Source organism: Chenopodium quinoa, unplaced genomic scaffold (genome assembly GCF_001683475.1).
Source record: "Chenopodium quinoa cultivar QQ74 unplaced genomic scaffold, ASM168347v1, whole genome shotgun sequence".
In the NCBI taxonomy this organism is placed as follows: domain Eukaryota; kingdom Viridiplantae; phylum Streptophyta; class Magnoliopsida; order Caryophyllales; family Amaranthaceae; genus Chenopodium; species Chenopodium quinoa.
In genome coordinates this window covers 928,508-950,884 of record NW_018745063.1, presented here as the reverse complement: position 1 = coordinate 950,884, position 22,377 = coordinate 928,508, and the positions used below count along the sequence as shown (strand labels likewise).

Here is a 22,377-nt window from a genome sequence, read left to right as displayed (position 1 = left end):
CAATCAATATAGTTAATCTAACATTGACAATTAACAATAATAAATTACCCCTTCATATTATTTATGGATCTCCATAACCCTAGAAATAAAACTACTCACACATAATTAAAACTAAACTAATCAAGACAATTAAAGGAGACATGATCAAAGAAAGAGAATAAATTACTGAAATTAAACCAAGAGTTATTGAGAGAGAAAATAATACTAAGAGTTTAAGAGGAGAGAGAAAAGAGTTAGAGAGAGAAAGAGAAAAGAAAACTAAAATTAATTTAGAACTAATGAAAAATTAAATTAAGAAAAGAACCAAACTAAAAACTAAAACTACTACCCCCTTAACTACGCACTACCCTTCCCCTTTTATAACAAAACCCCAACCTAATAAAGCCCACTGACTTTTATTTCCTAGCCCAAGACAAAGTCTTCAAATTAGAAGAGCCCAAAAGCATGCTCCTTTAACCGTGATGGATATTATCAATGGGCCCAGCAAACCGACTCAATCAAGAAGACTGCAGCACACTCGCCCAATCGGGCCTTTGGCTGCCTGATTGGGCCCACTAATTCACGCCCAGCAGATTCGATTATGGGCCTTGCTTTTCTTTTGGGCCTATAACTTAAACTTGTTGTTTGTCTTATGGTTTGTGGCTTCATTACTTGGTCCGTAGTAGTAGCTTGTAAAACTTGGACTTCTTTACTAATCGAGTTCTTAATCACCGAATTAAATTCCCTTAACTCAGTCTTGGGCTGTAAAAATACAGTCATAAAATACGATCAAACTCCAATATCTTTGTAGTGGTTCAATAAGCTTGGGAATTGTCATAATTCTGCAAATTCCTACAAAATAATACCAACTCTACAATAACACTAGAAAACGTATATTAGTAATAAAAATAACTCCGCAGAGCTCAAATAAGCACAAATATGACCGTGGGACGGGGAATAAATATATATATAAAATAGACTCATCAAACTCCCCCAAGCCAAACCTTTGCTTGTCTCTAAGCAAAGCAATGAATAAATAAATCAATACTTCACCCCAAAAATAATTAAAATAAATAAATACAATTAAAGGTAAATCTGGCAAATAAGTATCAAAGTCAATCAATCAAATTCATTCAACTACCAATCTTTCCTAACAATTGTCAAATAGAGCAAACCACAAGAGCATATAGAATTCAAGACTAGTGCTTACACACTCGACTCTCATTTATGTGGCGAGTAAAAGATGTACTCGATCGCTCTCCAACCAACCCCTTTAATGTGAACAATGCCCTCCCAAACTCACAACACTCGTGTGAATAAAAAGATGTACACTCAACCTACTATTGTACTCGAAATATATCAAATCATTCTTCGCATTGATAAACAACTAATTTCACATTCACACAACTCTATGTACAAAGGTCGGAAGGTCTTTAAAGCTTGTAATGTAAGGTTAGGGTAAAGGGTAGGAAATATTTGGGTGTGAGAGTAAAGCCATGCTTAAGGGAGCCAAATCCTAATAAAACCAAGGTCAAGTATAAATAATGACCAACAAATCTCCAACATACTCAACTCCACATCCACCAAATATACTCCAAACAATATAAATAATCTCAACTCTTATAATTTCACTCATAAGATATAATAATGAAGAACTGGAGTGAATAAACAAACTTTATTTCCAAACTTGAATTTTTCATTGAAGCTCAAACTTATTTTCTTTTGATCAACCCCCAACTAGAACAATTGAACATTGAACACCTTTTTTTTTCTCCTTTTTTTCTATTGAAGTTCACTTTTTTTTCCACTTTTTTTTTTTGAACTTCTCTTTTTTTCATAACATCATGCTTTATTTTTTTTTCAAGAAAATATAACTTTCAAACTCATCAAAAATAAACATGATCAAGAATAAAATTGTAGGGTTCAATAAGCTCGGGAATTGTCATAATTCTGCAAATTCCTACAAAATAATACCAACTCTACAATAACACTAGAAAACGTATATTAGTAATAAAAATAGCTCCGCAGAGCTCAAATAAGCACAAATATGACCGTGGGACGGGGAATAAATATATATATATATATATATATATATATATATATATATATATATATATATATATATATATATATAATAGACTCATCACTTATACCCCCCACTTAAATAGTTAAATCTCACTATATTAAAGATAATGAAATTACCTAGATTAGTTTACATATAAGGTCAATGTTCAATCAAATTAAACTAGACAATTACATCTGATTAGATCTGAAAAAATAAGTTCTTATCAAATTAGATTAGCAAATGAAAGATAAATTATATAGGGATACCGCTTAAAAATGGAAGGAGTATAAACTTTGGTAATAAATCATGCATTGCACGGGATTTAAGCTAGTTATTTCTCTTACTTTGAATCTTAAGACCTAAAATGACCCTAAAAATCTGAGCAATTTTCTTGGCACACATTGATAAGATTTTGAGCACGAAAATCAAGGCAGTAATTACAATGTAAAGTAGAATTGATTATTAGACAACTATGATTTATTAAAGTAATTTATTAATTTACGTTTCGTTTTGTTCACCTTTATTAAATAAGTTTTAGGTCTAATAAATTCATATAGGATTTATTGAATTTAATAACTTCTAATAAATTTTAGCCCAATCAAATAATGTGTCGTAAATTTTCATTATTATTTTTTATTAGCTTTGATCAATTTCGATTTATTATGTACTCCTCCGTCCCTATATCAAAAGCTTTTTTCTCTTTATTATGTGAGTAATAAATGCAAGAAAGAGGCTATGTATCCTTGTAATCATCGACAAAAATCTTCCTCCTCCATCCTTTACTATCCAATGCGTCATCCTCGTGCAAATCCATATATTTCATATCATTCCTAACTCCTTTCAAACAAGTCATTTTCGGTCTCCCGACCCTCTCCCTTGTTTAATACCTCTCTCTTCCACTCTTCCTACCGGTGCACCCTCAGCTCTCTAGTTTACATGCTTAAAGCAACACATACGATTTCCCCTACAATGCCTGCCACACCTACTTTAATTTCTTGCATTGTGAATAACCTCATTTCTGATTCTATTTCTTAGAGTGTTCCCGCACATCTGATCACCTTAACATGCGCATTTTCGTAATCTCCATCTTTTTAATGTGCTTTTTCTTGGAATGATCCTAACATTTGGTCCCTAGAGCAATACTTATTGTAGCAGGTAACCAATCCATGTGTCAACACATGATTAGTATAAAATTTTTTAAAAAAAAAGAGAAAAAAACCTCCTCCCAGCCACCACCCATCCCTTTTCTCCATTGAGAAGCCCAGACCCAGATCAACCCCCAGCCCGCCGACCGTCTCCTCTTACCCATGAAAACGACCGGTACCAGACCTTCCTTCCTGACCTTTCTTCCTCTCACCTCCTCCGTCGTCATTTGACGTGCCGAAAAACACTCTAATAACTCCCCGAAATCCCAACCTCGACCCCGAAAAACCCTACCCATGCCGGAAAACTACCTATCTACAACAAAAACCCAACCCGTCATCCATTATCAACCTTCAAAAATCTTTTCAATCTTCCTTCACTACCATCACCATCAAATTTCGGCTCGGTGCTACATTTTCTAAAATTAAACTCCTCCTTCTCTTGATAATAAGGTCATTCCCACTTGGGGAGCGTTTCTTATACGAGCACCATCTTCATTATACTCCATAGTCCATAACAACCTCATTAAGTCACTAAGACACTAAGATCAATGATTCTTTTAAAATTGTTTTCCATTAGATATAAATACTCTGTAATTAACACAAAACATTTAATATCACCAATTTAAATACAATGATACCAACATTTTTTTTTTTGACACAATGATACCAACATTAACCAAATTGATACTAAAATATTTCATGTGAGACTAAAATAAATACAACACTTTTAAAATTACACAAATTGATAAGCTAAATTATATTAATCCAAATTTGTAACCCATCATCGTCAATCGACACCCTATAAATCATTATCCCTAACAATGACGCATTCAATTCATTTTGCAATCACCATTAACAACATTTAATTGCAAATTAAAACCTTAGTTTGTCAACTAAGTCAATTTGCAGTGTAAAACCAAGAGATGACTATTGACAGCCTTCAAATCTAAGTGTTTGGGAAATATTTTCACCTTAAATTTCCATTAATGGTTTGCTAAGGAGTACTTATTTACATGAATATTTAGCGCCAAAGTTTTTCAGTACCATTAAGCGCTAAATTTCCTCTCTTTCCATTACAAAGGCGAGCTTTACTATTAAATTTTACCGCTTTAAACTGCCGCTCTACTATTTTCATGAATGATGTGCTGTCATCATATTAATGGTTGTCTATGTGGGGAAACACATAGACTTAGTCTATGTGTATCACCTCCCCTTTTAAGAGATGGGTTGTCTAGGCGGCAGGTGGGCGGGCCTAGCTCAAAACTAACCATCTTTTCTAGTCCTAACAACCTTGTATAGTTGTATGTATACTGTCCGCCAAGAAATTCTTCTCTAATTCCAAAAAGTGATGAGCTCTAGCAATTTTTTTAAAATGTGAACTATGTCAAACCAAGACTGATCGATATCCAAGCAAAACAGGTATATATAGTTATGAAGACTCTTGCTCTTAGAAAACAAATGCTTTTACTAGCTTTTCACGGGCTAGGTCCCTAGGAATTCCCTTAATAACCACTTTGAGCTACTTTACAGGTTGGTTACGCTATTCTATTCACTACTTAAAAGTTAAAATTACTAAAAATAAGGAAAAGCTTTTAGGCAACAAGGATCATCTTAAGGCTATTAAGATATTTATTTATATTTCACTTATTTTGTTTAAACTTATTTAAAATTTATTTGGTGTAAAGGTTTTATTCTATTTGAATTCATCTTATGTTTTTATATCTATTTGAAGATTCTAAACTTTGTTTGTTTGAAACAAGTCAAAATAAATTAAAGAGTTTCAATCGGTCATGTTACATAAGCTTTTAAGACCTTATGATTACCTTTTAAGTTCTAACTCAATTCCATATGCGGCATATTTGCCCATTCCCTTGTGACTCTACCAAGTCATCCAGTAAGTTTTCTATCATATTACCTCTTACATTTAACGACACTACAACAGCCTTCAAAATAGGATTCTTAATTACTTCCCCAGTTTTTCCCGGTCAACTTGATTCAAAGGTTCTTAATATGAATCTTAATTTTTGTAGAAGAACAATGGTACTCGAAGTCCAAAGTCTTTGAAAAAATGAGAGTAAATTAACAACAATAAATAAAATAAAATAAATGTAATACAAATAAGTACAGTACTATGAAAGCAGCTTCACGATCCTGTAGCATCGTTATTATTGTTGCCGGCTATTAATGTCAATAAATCTAAATCCACTAAAGTACATTTACGAGTATATTTTTATCCATTTTTAATTTTCTTATTTACTACGAGTAGTTTTTTTCTAATATGTTAAAACATTCGTTTGTAAATACTTGCTTCATTTTTCTTTTACGGTTGTTTTTAAATACTTGTTCTCTATTTTCTTATTTGGAAAGTTTTTATAATTTTTAATTCATTTCTCTTAGTTAGTGGGACTCTATTTCATTACTTTTAAATTGTAACTGCTCCAATTTACCTTTCACTAACCACTATCTATATTTTATTACTTTCGCTAATTTCTTCTAAAACTCCGCGCATAGAAAAACGGAGGGAGTAGTTTTTAAAAGAATCCAATTTATCTTGTATGCATCTACTTATAACTATTAAATCATAGGTTTTTCACTGTGGCAGGCCACATGGTGCGGCAGGGGTTACATGTATGGTGTTACTGGTTTTGTCAAAGGTTACTTATATATGTTACTTGTATGGGTTACTAGTAGGTGTTACTTGTATTCTGAGTAACCCCAACAATTAACCCCTAACCAGGGCCACATACCAAACCAGCAACACCTGACCAAAACCAGTACTACCATACAAGTAACCTCATAATACACTATACAAGTAACACCTACAAGTAACACCTTGACCAAAATCAGTAACATCCTACAAGTAATCCCATATACAAGTAACACCCTATAAGTAACCCCTGCTGCACCATGTGTTACTTGTATTTTGGGGTTACTTGTACAGGTTACTTGTATTCTGAGTAACCCCTACAAGTAACCCCAGACCAAACCCCCAGACCAAACCGGTAATACTTAACATAACCAGTAAGACCATACATCTAACCATAGAATACAAGTAACACCTACATGTAACACCCTGACTAAAACCAGTTTCACCCTGACCAAAACCAGTAACACCCTACAAGTAACACCATAATACAAGTAACCCATATACAAAAATTTGTACTATTAAATATATGTACTCTTGGAAATTGTATGAAATTAGGAATTTATGACAAGAACACGGCCAAATGAGTGTAATTATTGTTTATATTTTTATGATTTCCTAAGTTTATACAATTTTCTAGTGTAAATTTAATGTTTATATACAGGCTATGTATATGGTAGTATTTTTCTTATTTATTTATATTTATGATTTAAATTTTTGAAAAGCCAAATTTCATCGGTGTTAAATTAAAGGAAATTTTGACTTTTACCACCAAAAAAAATCAAAAAAATATTTTTTTACCACCAAAACTTCTAAAACTTTTATTTTACCACCAAATAAAAAATAAAATATTATTTTTTACCACCTATCATCAAAAACCTAACGAAATATTTAAAATAATTTGAATTTTGTGTCAAGGACATGCTCTTTAAAGGTTTTGGGGGGCATTTTGGTCCTATAGGACCAATTTGAAGGCATAATTGACAAAAAATGATCGAAAAGGCCTCGTTTTGCGTGTTTAAAAATACATCGATTTGCGTGAATACGCAAAACGAAGCATTTCCAATAAATTTTTTTTGTCAATTCTGACCTCAAATTGGAATCATATGGCCAAAATGGCCCCCTAAACCTATGAAGAGCATGTTTTGCGCACAAAATTCGAAGAATTTTTTTTTAAAATCGTTAGATTTAACGGTTTTCTTGACGTTAGGTGGTAAAAAACGATTTTTAGAAATTTTTTTGTCGGTAAAATAAAAGTTTTACATGTTTTGGTGGTAAATAACATTTTTTTGATTTTTTTGTGGTAAAAGTCAAAATTTCCTAAATTAAATGCCACATTTTATTTAGTACATATGTCAAGAGCTTTCTTTACGTTGAGCTAAACCAGTGGGTCCACTTCCTATCAATACAGAACTAGCTAGGAGCTTAGGTAGGATTTCTAGCTTGACTTCTTCCATTTTTTGCACCCTATTGGCCTTTAGGTACAACCTAGATGAAGCCCGTGTGATGCAAGATTTGTTTGATTTTTTTTTAAAAAAAATTATATATATATATTTATGTGCTAAAGTTTGTTATATATTTAGATAAAATTCCTAGTATTAAAAGATAATATTTTATATTTAATTAATTTAAACTCGAAAATCTCATTCGTCAATTTTTCTTACGTGTCATTTAAATTATTTAATTCTAAAAGAATTTAATAATCTCGTATTTAATTGGCTACCACTAAAATTTATTATCCTACGTGACGCGCTGAAAAAATTAAATCCTACGTGGCTATCTAAAAACTAGAGAAGAACTCCCCTTTTTATTTATATACTAGATGTAAGCCCCGTGAGATGCATGGTTCTAATAAATTATTTTATTTAATTTAAAATTTTGTACATTTATGAAGATCTTTCATTAAATATATGGATAAAATTTCTAATATCATAAGATAATTTTTTAATTTTAACACTGAAATTATCTTTTGTTGTTTTATTTATTTATGTGACGCTTCAATTTAAATTCTCAAACCTTATTCACTAATTTTTCTTATGTGACAATTTAAATTTTTAATTCAAAAAATAAATGACAAATCTCGTTTTTTTATTGATCAAAATAAGTCTTTTGCCTATGCGTTTATTTAATATACTCATTCTGTATAAAATGTTAGTCTCATTTATAATCGTTTAACTATAAAAGTCATGGGGAATTAGTCATATGAGATTTAGTTTTATTCGTCTCGATCAGTACATTATTAAAATCAAACTTTTATAATATTTGTTAGGAAGAGATTAAAGATATTTGCGATAAAAAATTTGCATCCATATATATAAAAAAGATAATTGTTACTTAGTTTTTTTTAGAGAAGATAACTATTGATTTTTTAAAAAAAAAATTTAAATTTTAAGTATTCTCTATTCGTTGTTTTTACCCATGTGTCAAAATTCTTAAATCTTATTCGTCACTTTTTCTTAGGTGGCGAGTAAATTTTTTAATTCTAAAATAAATTATTAATCTAATTTTTCATTGGAAAAAAATAATACCTTTATTTATGTGGCGCACCAAATACTTCCGAAAAATGCCTACTTTATTTATATATAGGAAAAATTGTCCGGAATAATCCCACCTTTAAGCCGTCCGCTAAAAATAATCCCACCTTTGGATTATTTTTAAATAATCCCACCTTTACCCCTAATATGCTTAAAATGGTCCCGGATGACCAGTGACCGGTTGAAGAGGTAATTTTTTTTTAATTAAATTTAATTTACACGTGTCACCATTTGATTTGTCCAAAATTAACAAAAACAATTAAAAAAAAGTAAAATTAAAAAAAAAAATCACCTTTCAGCACCACCATCCCCACCACTACCCAAAACCAAGAGCCCTTAACCAACGCCACTGATGCGCCAAACCACCGCCTCTGACGCACCAACTCGAAACCACCTCCACTGACGCGCTGACCGGAATCCCACCCCACCCCAGCCAACCCAACCCCAAACCCCCTTTCGAAAAATCGAAAACCCACCATTCCACCAAAACCCACGGCAAATCAAAAACCCTAATTCGAGGTCGGAGGAGGGCAGCTGGGATCGGGATTGGGGTTGGGAAGGTCAGAGCGATTGGAAAAGGGACGGTGGACGGAGAGGGGGCTGGGATTGGGTCGGGAAAGGGATTTTCGAGGGTTAAGGGTTGCTGGGTGTTTCCGTTTTCGTGGGGGAGGGAGGGGATTGGTGGTTCAGGGATGGGGGAGGGGGAGTGGGGTCAGTTGCACGCCGGACCGGCGGGGGGTGTAGGGGGCTGACTGGCCGGAGCCGCGTGGCGGGGACGACGGTGGCTTAAGTGGTGTGTGGTTTCGTGAGGGAGGGAGGGGTTAGAGGGTGGTTTCGTGAGGGAGGGGTTTGAGGGTGGTTCAGGATGGGTGGCAAGGCGGTCGGCGCGCAGGGGTGGCAAGGTGGTCAGTGCGCAGGGGTGGCAGGGGCGGTGGTTTGGCTGGTGGTGGGTGGTTTCTAAACTAATTAATTGTTATTTTATTTTTTTATTTTTTTTGGACTAATTGGGTGCTAACACGTGTTAAGTGACTTGTTATAACAAGTTAATTGACCGGTTGGGACCATTAAAAAAGATCGGGGGGTAAAGGTGGGATTATTTAAAAATAATCCAAAGGTGGGATTATTTTCAGCGGACGGGAAAAAGGTCGAATTATTGCGGGCAATTTGTCCATATATATATTTGATTAGATTATAAGTTTAACCAATAGTATTTTTTTTGACACATTAATCAATAGTATCTTTAACTATAAATAAGTATAAATGATAAAAGTTATATAAGATAATACTCTCTTCGTCCTTAAAAGAATGACCCTTTTGGTCAAATTTTAATCCTAAAATATTCATCCCATTTGCATTTAAATATTCTCCAATTTACAATAATATTTGTGTGAAATTAGCTTCTCCATGTAAATTTTATTTTTTCTATGTACTGTTATTATTTTCTCTCTCTATTTTTTTTCAAATCCCATGTAAATTTCTCTTTTCAATTTACTTATATTAGCATCCCATGCAATTTTACTTCCAACTCAAATTTTTTAATACCCGTGAAAGCTCCGCAAAAGGGTCGATTTTTTATGGACGGAGGGAGTACAAGTTAAAATAATTCTAACTAGCATCCATATATATAACCATGTTTAATTTAATTCATTTTAATAATTTCAACTTTTCCCAATTTACTTTAAATAATTTCAACTTTCGTTTATTCTGTAATAGTCTCAACATTTACTTGCATTTTCTTTTAGCAATCCCAAACCGGTCCACTAAAGTCAACGACCTGTTATTCTAAATTGCGTGACACGTGTCAGGTCGTGATTGGTCCAAAAAATTAAATACGGAGTAAATAAAATTCTAGCCAACAACCATCGGATTGGTTGTGGAACCTTTTCTTCATATTACCGGCAAACGAGATTGAAGAAAGAAAACATAGGTGAAAGATGAGTTATTGCAGAATAAATGAAAGTTGAGATTTTTTTAAAAAAATTGGGCAAATTTGGGATTATTAAAATGAATTTGTCCAATTTTATAAGCATTAACATTAATTAAAGTGGTATATACTAATTGTGCAAGTGATCGCCAAATTGGGACATTATTTTAAATGAGAGAGTTGCAGATTTTAAAACATATATATGGAACCATTTTTCTTTATTTACCATACCTATTACTTGTATAAATCTTCTTCGTACCACACACATTCTTTAATATGTAAAAACAGGTGTATGTGAGTGTGTGACGTTATTCTAAACTATGAAGGGCCACTTGAAGATTTTAAATAAATGCAAGAAATAGCAGTCCACAAGTCTAATAGTAACAAAATAAACACTGATATATATCAATGCCACAACAAAAACATAAATACAAAATCTTAAATAGAGATTTTGAATAAACCTCTAACTCACAAGTTGTGGCCATCATCCATTTTCCTTCGCACAAACACACTCCCCTTCTTTGTCTACTCTTCTTCATCTCACCATCATACCAATTGACACTCCGTCGATTTCTTCACCTCCTTCTCCGTCCTCCCTTAAATCGAAAACCTTACAATCAAGTCGTCAATGTTCAATTAAATATACTTCGTACGTAATACTATTGCTATACATAAATCAAACTGTCACATATAATTAAACTATAACCCTACACATATTTTATTATATCTTCGAATATATTATTATTATTATTATTATTATTATTATTATTATATAATTTATTATTAATTAGCCTTATCTATCTAGATTAACTATTTTTCTAGGGTAAGTAAGTGGCCTAGGGAGGCTTTGTAATGCTTGCAATATCACCCCTAAGGAGTAACAAAGATGGCAACAACAAAGGAGGTACGATGGAGGCGAATTTCTCGATGGGAACGGACGATTTCCCGGATTTCTCCGGTACAAATCTGCTCGATAGCATCGATTTCGATGAGTTGTTTATGGGCATGCACGATGGTGATGTGCTACCGGATCTTGAAATGGATCCGGAGTTATTGGCAGACTTCTCCATTAGTACCGGGGAAGACGAATCATCCGAGTTTAATAACTCGTCGTCTGCTATGTCTGTTGAGCACATTATTAGTCCTAATGATGATGGTAACATAGCTTCATTTGAGGCTAGTTATGAAGGTAACTATGATGTTGTTAGTCAAGTACTTGAGACGTCGATGGAGGGTATGGATAAAGATGATGATGGTTGTGGGTTGAAGACATTGGAAAAGGAGGGGATCGAGGGTAAGAAGGATGTTAAGTCGGAGTCTACAACATCAACGATTTCATCCTCGAAAGAGAGTAATAACATGAAGAAATCATCATCCTCGAGTTCAAAATCCGGGGGTAATAATAACAGCAATCATCAAGGGAAACGAAAAACAAAGGTACTAAATGAGTACATGTGTAATATTTATGTATGTATTAGTACAAAATAGCCAACATAACTTATCTTAAATTTATTACACAGACTATTGTCCATCTTTTCGAAATAATAGTTCACGGGACTATTATTTTGAAAAGTCAGATACGCGCATACTTTGGATTATTCTGAAATAATTGATAGTTGAGATTATTATGAAAATAAAACGAGACATAACTCTTCATTAATCACTAATTAGATGCATTGCATAAATCAATGATTGTTATTAGGTGGATTGGACACCCGAACTTCATAGAAGATTCGTGCAAGCAGTGGAGCAACTAGGAGTTGATAAGGCAGTCCCTTCGAGGATTTTAGAGCTTATGGGAATTGATTGTCTTACTCGCCATAACATAGCCAGCCATTTACAGGTTCTTACTTTTTAGTATTCCGTATATTTTATCAATCTACTTTGCAATATTTTTCAATAATTCGAACTTTAGAGAGAGTATTCACATTTATTGATACTTCATCCGTCTCTAAATTACATTCTTACTTCTAACATTTATTCCTCACATAATAAAGAAAAGTAGGAATGTAATTTAGACACGGAGGAATTACTAACAAGTAAAATAAAACTGTTAGTAAAAAGTGAGATGGTCCAAAGTTGGGATTTATGAAACCAATTTTTCTTTCTACAGTATTATTATATTGAACGCTAACATTTGTAAAATTATTTGATTGACCCAACTGGAATTTTCTTAGTATCCTATATGGGTGTCTAGGTGATTTTACTTTTGATGAATGAAACAAAATCTTGGCAATTATTGTCTTGTCATATTGCTCATAAACATAAACTTCCATTTATATTCTTGATATTTGTGCAAAATTTTAATTGTTGATGAACAATTTCAATTCAATTTGTACTTTATAGGATATACTTGACCTTGTTGTAAATGAATTGAAATAATCTATTCATACATATGGCTATATACAAGAATATATGACGTGAATTTTATATAAAAACCTAACTAGCATTATGATTATAACTTAGTTGTAATCGCTACTACAGAATTAGGGTTCAATTAATTTTGGGTTGTTATTATTATTTTATTGGTATTTTAGCCAAACACCATTAGTCACAAAATTCTATAATCAATCAATTTTATTTTTACAAAGAAACTATAAAATTATATTACCATATTAAAGCCAATGTTTATTACAAGTATATCACAAGCTAACTTAGATATCTATTTATATGTAACATTCTAAACAATAAACCATGTATGCATGATTCTCAGAAATATCGATCACATCGGAAGCATTTGCTAGCTAGGGAGGCCGAGGCAGCGAGTTGGACCCAAAAGCGACAAATGTATGGTGTCGCGATGGGAGGTGGTGGCAAAGGTGGTGCAAATATAAGCCCATGGTATCCACCAACAATGGGTTTCCCTCCGATGACAACAGCTATGCACCCGCCATTTAGGCCACTACATGTATGGGGTCATCCAACCATGAATCCTCAAGCAAGGTTGCATTTGTGGCCAAAACAAGTTGCTCCTCCTTCAACTACGCCGCTACCACCAACATGGGCACCTCCACCGCATCCACCGCCGCCTACGGATCCATCATTTTGGCACTCAGCTCACCAACGTGTAAGCTCCTATTATACTACATGCATAGACCTTATCATTTGTTTTACCCTATAAATTTTAATAATTTTTTTTTGTTGTTTAAAAATCAGTTTAATTTCAAATAAACGGAGGATTCAAACTATCTATATAAGAATAAATTTGCTTTTAAAAAACTAAAAATATGAGTTTAATAGCGTGGAGAGGGCTAGCTACATGCCTATATGGGCATGTCATATTACATAACATTATCTAAAAATTAAATTAATTATATTGCAAAGTATATATAGAATTTGATGTTAAAAATAGTCTTTAGAAAGACTTAAAAAAAAAAGGAGTAAAGTTTGATTTTCATAAAGTTATTTAAATATTTAAGCTACTTATTAGAAAAAATAAAATAAATAATAATTATAAAAATTCTATAATCTGCTTAAAAGCCTGGAGGGGGTATTTTATGAATATCAATTGATTAATAATAAGAGTAATAATTCCTCTAGGTTATAAGGTGGTATTTACTCTTTTCTCACCAATGTATGTAGCCAGCTCATATGTGCATACCCAAATGATTTTAGCTGTTAGAAAATCTTAAAAAATGTTTTAAAATAAGATATTTTGACAATACTCTAAATATTTAAATTTATAAGTTAAAGCTTAAACTCGTTTTCTAATTCAACTCGTTGAGCCTACGAATTTATAATTTTTTATTTAATTTATCCCAAGGACTAGAGGAACTTTTACAAATAATGGGGTATATGCTAAAAGAATCTTCTAAATTCATGTTCGATATGGTAAAGTAAAATTAAATTAGAGAGAATATGTTACTTGATTTGAACAAATTTGCTTTATATTGAATTAAAAGGCTTATATATTATAGACTATGATTTATTACTAAATTTTGATCTACATAATTTAGAATTCATCACGGGATATATAATAATTATAATTGTTATTATTAATGTTATACGAGTAAGAATTAAGATATCGAAAATATATTTGGCTAAGCACAAGTTCATAATGGAAGAGTGTATTAATACAATAAAGTTTTTTGGAACTTTATACGACACTTAGTACTAAGTACTAACTCACTTGTACAAAGTTATATGATCTACATACTCGGTGCATATCACCCAAAGGTTTTATATGTGAAGAAACTATATATCAAGCATGTTTTTATTAGAAATGTAAATTCCTACTGTACTTTATAAAAAAAATACAAGATTACTCTTGTGAATAGTGTGTTGCTAATTATACCCTTTAAAATATGTATTTACATGCATGTTTACCCTATTAATATATATAAATTTCAATTTTGCCTTTATTTATTTTTTTTTTATTTGCCTTTGTTAATGTTGATTGTGTTTTTTTTAACTATATTAAATAATGTGCAGACATTTATACCCCTAAAATACTTATTTAATTAAATATTTCTCTTATTAACCAAAAACTAAAAAATTAAAGCTCCTCAAACAAGGCTACCAATGACGCACGCATTGCGCGCTTTAGCCACCCTAGTTATATAATAATATGAAGTTATTTAACAAACACAAACAATTTATCTATTTCCAAAAATAACAAAAAGGATTAATAAGAAGTCAATGGAGCATCATTATGTTGTTTCACTAGGGTATTACTTTTTATAATGCAATCTCGCCGAGATATAAATCTATTTATAGACAATCAAGTTTTTTTTTTATTTATTTATTATTATTTTTTTTTTGGTAAAGGTTAAGGTGGAGTCTTTTTTTTTTTTTTTTTTTTTTTTTGAGAAAAGTTAAGGTGGAGTCTTAAAAGAAAATAAATAAAACTTTGTATGCCTTTCTTCTCAAAAAAAAAAAAAAGAAAAAAAAAAGATAGAGAGAGAGGAATAAGAAGAAAGTGGAATAATATCCAGTTCCAATAATGTGTTAGAATAAATCCAAGTCTCGTGTGGGAGTCTCTATCATTGTCCCTCACCCTAAAACGGCATATTGAATTGGTGTGTGTGGTGACCCCATCACCGCCCTGCTATCCACGCCACCAACAGTAACAGGACTAACACCTCATCAAATTTTTTTTTTGTTTATTTTTTTTTTACCAAAACTTTTAAATTTTAGCCATCAGTAAATAACCATTTTATAGTTGTGTTTTATTTGATGGCTTTATTTTTTTTTATTTTTTTTTTTTGACAAAGGGATGGTTTTGTATACAACGAGCATACATATAAATGTGCTTGTCAATATGATTTTTTTTACATCAATTCTTAATTTTAACGACTGGTAAAGTTATAAGTTAGGTTTAAGAAATAGAATAAAGTAAGAATGTGGGATGTAAAAAGATGAGATTGTGTGACAAATAAAATTAAATAATTTAAGTTAGAGAGGAGGAGATAATAGAGATAAGCCAAGATTAAAGAAAGTAATATAAGCTTAACAAAAAATAATAGGTTAAAATTAAAAGTGAGTACAACAAAAAAGAATGAAACAAGAACATTGCTTTAATAGTAGGTAATATGTAGTTCCTTCTCTTTCTCCTTATATTTATTTCACTCTTTTGTATATCCAATTAGAAGATTCTTAAATTGAGAAATATGTATGAGCATATATACCACCTTTTTTTAAAAACAAAATACTTTGTCCGATTTAGATGCTTACAACACATACTTGTCACGATGTTTAAGAAAAGTGGGTTTCACATGTTATAATTCTCTTAATATGGAGGTGAGAGATTGTTAGAAGAATAATTTAGTGGGTTGAGAGCTTAAAATTAGGATAATATTACAAATTTCAACAAAATAAATAAATAAAATAAAATAAAATTATATTGGGTTGTAAGTATTGTGATATTTTCATCTTAGGCAAGTGTTGAAAGTATAAAAAAATGGAGGAAGCATATATATATACATGTACAAAAAAAAAAAAAAAAAAAAAAAAATAAAACAGTAGTGTAAAAGAATTTCTGATTTTCTAGAAAATATAAAAGGTTTGTATAATATTTTGATTGAAAATATGCAAGTCTTATTTTAAGAAAAAAGGTTTCACATTTTGTAGTTTTAATATATTAAGAAAAATTAAGAATAATATGCACGGTTAATATAAAAATAAATGCAGATAAAATGATTCACATCTTTCTCATCTAAATAAAATTTTTCTCATTTATATTACCTTTGCTTCATAATGTTTTTGACATATATATATATATATATATATATATATATATATATATATATATATATATATTTATCATCGCTTAATGTTTTAAGCATATACTTTGTATAACAAACTTTTTTTGTACTAACATTAACTTGCCCCTCTTAGGCTCCATTCATTTCATCTTATTTTTGTTGAACTGAAATTAATTTTGCTAAACTTAAATTATTTTTATTGAACGGAAATTAATTTTATTATTTTTACTGATACTCTATTATATTTCTTCTTTACAATTACTGATTTTTGCTACCCTAAAATTATATTATTGAACTAAATTTATTTTTACTGAACTGAAATTATTTTTGATGAATATTAAATTTTTTTAAGGTGAAGTGAACACAACCTTACTTTATAATATTTACACGTACTTACCTTAACACGAGATGTGATAATGAGAAATATATTAAATTATGTTGTGCATAAAAATAATAATTATAATTATAAAAAAAAAAACTGAGTAATAATTGAAAAAAAAAACCAATAAAACTAAATGGTTATTTTCAAATTTTGTTTACATGCAGGCTTAATATAAACGAACAAAAAGTCAATTTTAACTTAATGGTCCCGATTTTTCAACCACAAGTTATGAGATTTTTTAAAAATAATATAGATTTAACATATTGTTTGAATATTCAACATTATTCTATGAATTATTTTTTTTTTTTTTTTTTTGGACATCATCTATGGATTATTCTCGTACAAGCTGGATTATATAAATAAGCAATGTACTTTGTATGATGTTAATATTTGAAAGAAATAATTAACCCTTTTTTGTACGCAGAGAGTCGGAGTAGCACCAGTTCAAGGGATTCTGCCACACACCATGTACAGACCAGATCAACAAGGCCTCCGGCCACCGCCAGCGACGCAGTCTGGGCCCCACTCTTCATTTGACCTTCATCCGGTGTGCATCTATATCATTATTTTTTTGCTAATTACACCTTATTAGAACAATACAAAAAGATTGGCCTCTTTTAACTACATAAAACCAATATTTCCAATTAGTTGTTAATAAAGGTGTAAATGAATCAAAATGTTCAAGTAAGCACACCCGTGACAGGAGATAGAATAATTGGTGTTAGTGTGTAGTCATGATACTATATACCACATGCCGTGTTTTAGGGTTTAGAATTGTAGAGAGTCCAATACCATGTTAGAATTGAATTTTTCTAAGTTGTATTTCTCTATTCACAAGGTTTATATATACAACCTAAATTCAAGAAATCAAGGAGATTCAGCTACTTACACAGACCCACTAGCTAAATACAGTATTAGGGCTTTACAAACAAATACATTGTAGTAGTAGGGCTTTAAAACAAATTCTGTATTTACTTGTAACAGTAGATAATTCTAAATTATTGATAAATTATCTACTATTACAATGTAGGTTTGGTTAGGATCCTTTTTCTTAACCTATAAAAAAAAAGTCTCAACCTTTTCAACCCAAAGTTTTAAGTTATTTTGTGCTTAATTTGTGTAAAGTAAACTTGAATTCAAAATTTCAAATATTGACTTAACTATACTAACGAACTTGTACTAGTACTAATATATGTTTGCATCTCTATTTCTATGTATAAACTAAATTATGTAAATCATTAATTATTATATTGTTTGCTGATTTTGCCTATGAGTATTTACATCAATTTATCATGTTTAATCACTCTAACAAGTGTTCTTGTTTACATGATAAATTAAAACAGTCGAAGGAGAGTATAGATTCAGCCATTGGAGACGTTTTAGCAAAACCGTGGCTGCCGCTTCCTATAGGCTTAAAACCTCCATCCATGGACAGTGTTATGGTGGAACTTCAGCGTCAAGGCATTCCGAAGATACCACCTTCTTGTGCATGAACTTGATCAAATAATGATCGCAACACCTTCCTTTTTCGTTCAATAATGATATATGTACGAAGGTGTTTTATTTCAAGTTTGCAAAAGAAGCACAACAAAAATACCCCCAATTTGACGACATATCATGCGTGTAATATAGATGATCTCCATCTATTAGCACATGTTCCTCTTTTTGTTTACATGCATTACCCTCGATCAGTTGTCGCTTTCTAAGTAGGCAGCATCTTTGGTTTGTCCGTGCAACAACTGATTAAATGGTTTGTGTGTTACAACAAAATGTTTTGTGGACTCTCCATTGTATGAGTATTATTATTTGTGAATAAATTTTGTAATATTATGAGGCATTTGCATCTCTCACTGGATTTTCTATGTTCTTCTAGTTTGTAAATTTTTTGTTCTACCATCAATATATCAATAATCAATAAATATTATTAAAAGTCATGGCAAGACATGATGTTTTGCCATGTGTCACCAATTTTGTCATTTAGCATATGATTTGTCGCCAAATCATACCATAACATTAATTATTGGGAAACTCCACGCATTAACTTCCATGTATTAATGTTAAGTTTAATTGATGAACTCTTCATATCCATGACAATTTCCCTTGGAATGTAACTCTTTAATAATTACACAATAATAAAGTTTGTAAGAAATTAAACATTACTCCATTTTTATTTTGTGCATTAACTCATAAAATTGTAATGATAAAGTAAAAGATTTTTGAGCATGAGTATTATATATTTTGACATCAAATTTATAAAGATTTGATTTATCATATTTTTTATGATTTTAATGTAAAAAAATTATTCTTATAATCAAACCAGCTCATACAAGCAACAAATTTATCATATATATATATATATATATATATATATATATATATATATATATATATATATATATATATATATATATATGAAGCCACTAAAGCTCTCAATGACAAACAAGCCAAAATATATATAGTTCGATTAAAGTAATAAATTCATAATGACCTGGGGCATCGCCCGGGCCAATAACTAGTTCTATTCTAAATATAAGGACAATGTATTAACGGGCATCCTTGCTTCCTTAGTCTAGGGATTTGAAAAAAGGACAATGTATGCATGCATGCTCTTGGATTGATATTGAGTGTTGTGCTAACTACTAACTTCGGATTTGAGTTAGGGCATGTTCAAATTTGCTAAGCTGAGCTTAATTTGAACTGGACTGAACTGAATTGTTTATGAGAAAAGGAAATTAGGAACTGAACTAAAATTAAGCTGAAGAGAACAGGTCCTTAGTGTAGATATGTAAAAGGTGTCTTCCCCTTTAGCATCTGATGATGAAATCACCACTTGCTAAACATTAGCTCAATGAGCAACGATGATGTTTATAATGCATGCCTAAACAAATCTCTTAATTTTTAGGCCCTATTCTTTTTAGCTACTCTGCTCTGCTTAAATCACTGAAAGCCCTTATTTGAAGCCCATAAACCTAAGTCAAACCCGCAAACCTCAAAGTCAAACAATGAATCACTGAAATTTCTTCCTACAAAATGAACATATAAAGTTGTTTTGTAATGAAAGAATTAAATTAAATAATTGAAAGAGAGATTTGGGACCAAACCCTCAGAAATTAAAACCTTACACGTCTAGGGCGAAGGCAACTTCGAACAATGCTAGGTGTTTCTTGGTCTTGTGAATGCGGAATTTTGTATGTAAAAAGGTTTGTTTAGAAAAGAGAGAGAGTAAGAATAAGCTTTAGCTTCGAGAGAGAAGAGAAATAGAGAGTTGTTGATGAAAAAAAGGAGATTTTAGGAGGCTATTTATAGAGAAAATCAGCCAAACGGATAGAAAAACAAATCAGAGTTTCGACGAGGAACAAAGAAGTTAGCGCCAGACGCTGACCATTAGCACCAGGCGCCAGGCATTAGCGCCAGGCTCTAATTAATTTTTTCACGCGTTTTCTTAATTCAGATAAAATTTGGCCGTGCAGAAGGGAAAAATCGTATTTTCCTTAAAAACATCTTTTATTCTAATTAAAACTCCAAAAAATCAACAAAAGTCAATTTATTAATGCTAATTAAATTAGGAATGAAAAGAACCTTCTAGAAGAATCTAGAAGACTAAAACCAATCCTTATTGCATTAGGAATGACAAATCCATATTAGGCCCTCATCTAGATCATTGGGCTGCATATAAGGCTCAAACCGGGCCCAGTTTAGTAATTTGGCCATAACTTCCTCGTTATTCATCGGAATTGGGCTTATAATATATCGTTGGAAAGCTCTTTTCAAGCCCCATCCAACTACACTATTATTGGACCCATACTATGGACCAACCAAACTAGATTGACTATTTTCTTAAAATAGGTTTTCAAAAATAGAGAGAAGAAATTAAAACTATCCGCAACACTAGACTTTCCACACTTTCACTAATCGGGCCCAGTTCAGTAAATTGGCCATAACTTCCTCAATATTCATCGGAATTGGGCTTATAATATATCGTTGGAAAGCTCTTGTCAAGCCCCATCCAACTACACTACTATTGGACCCATATCATGGACCAACAAAACTGGATTGGCTGTTTTCTTAAAATAAGTTTTCAAAAACAGAGAGAAGAGAAAAGAAATTAAAAACTATCCGCAACACTAAACTTTCCACACTTTCACCTCATTCGATTATGATTCGACGTGAAAGGTACTCATCACCGGGTTTGGTTTTGGGGAGACATAAATGGGTGTCTACACCTGCAAACTAGCGTTAGTTAAACAGATAAAAGAGTTAAGAAACGCGTATCTTGCACCGTCGAGCAAACGTCTCTTGAAGTAACCGATTTGCTGTTGTATTGCTGTATTTCTATAATTTTTTACGACTTCCTGCAAGCTAGAGAATGCCGCCTGAAGACTGTTACGCTTTCTTGTAACTGCCTCCAATCCCGCCATGATAGACTTCTGCAAGCTAGAGAACCCCATCGAAGGTTGCTTCGCTTGAAATGACCTTTTAGCACTTTGTGACCATCTTCCGCAAGCCAGGGAACACGATCGAAGACAACTTCGCTTGAAATCACCTCCTGTTGTTTGTGACAACTCTCCGCAAGCTAGGGAGCGCTGCCTAAGATATCCTCGCTTGAAGTTATCCTCATTAGTTGTGATAATACTCCAAGGAAAATTACCAAAGACCCACGCTTGTCGATCTTTAAAAAGCTCGCGTGAACTTTGCTTCCGCTATGCTAGTACGTCGGTGCTTTTGCTGCTTTTGAACCGGTATGTCGGTGCCTTCTGCTGAATTTTGAACCATTATGTCGGTGCCTTTTGCTGAATGAACCATTATGTCGGTGCCTTTTGCGATGAGCCAATGCTTAGGCGCTTTAAGCTAAGTGAGACGATCGCTCATCAAGACGATCACTTTATTAAATTGTAATCGAGCCAATTACCAAATCATGTCAAATTGCTTAGAGGGGCTAACTGGCGTACCAAAGAACCCAAAAAATATTTCAAGAGGTCGAAATAACCGCACTGAGTGGCTGAAATATTGCTAGCGCCGCATTCTTGGCTCTAGCGCCAGACGCTGGCACTAGCACCAAGCGCTAAGCCTTATCGTCTGGTGCCAAGGCCTGTCGCTTGGCCTAGAGTCGGGATTTCCATATATACCCCTTTCTTCTTCATTTTCACTGCTGCTGCTCATTTTTGCTCGAGAATCGCTCGTGAACTTCAATTCATCCGTTCTTGCTCGTTTCTCAACCGAATTCGCTCAAATTTGTTACAAATCAAAAATTATTTCATCCATTTTCCCGATCTATGTAAGTTTTCTCCAAACTCACTCCGATTTTTATGAATTTTGCGCATGTTTCTTCACGAATTTCTTGAAAATTCGAAACTTGAATTGCTTAATTCTCTTTGTTTGTCAAATTTTATGCCATGAAATTGCTTGATTATGTTTATATATTGCTTTGGGAGTAATTTGAGACTTGTTTGACTCAATTTGGTAAAGAAACGAATAAATCACCATTGTTGGACCTCTTAAAG

General features: G+C 32.1%; 1 protein-coding gene across 1 annotated transcript; it reads left to right on the top strand.

Moving 5' to 3' along the window:
• Nucleotides 1-10,724: 10,724 nt before the first annotated feature.
• Nucleotides 10,725-18,713, top strand: LOC110709239 (transcription activator GLK1-like). Its single transcript, XM_021887452.1, has 5 exons — nt 10,725-11,728; nt 11,994-12,134; nt 13,005-13,358; nt 17,301-17,423; nt 18,220-18,713. Exons 1-5 carry the CDS (start codon nt 11,144-11,146, stop codon nt 18,367-18,369), a joined length of 1,353 nt encoding a protein of 450 aa, XP_021743144.1. The 5' UTR covers nt 10,725-11,143; the 3' UTR covers nt 18,370-18,713.
• Nucleotides 18,714-22,377: the final 3,664 nt, after the last annotated feature.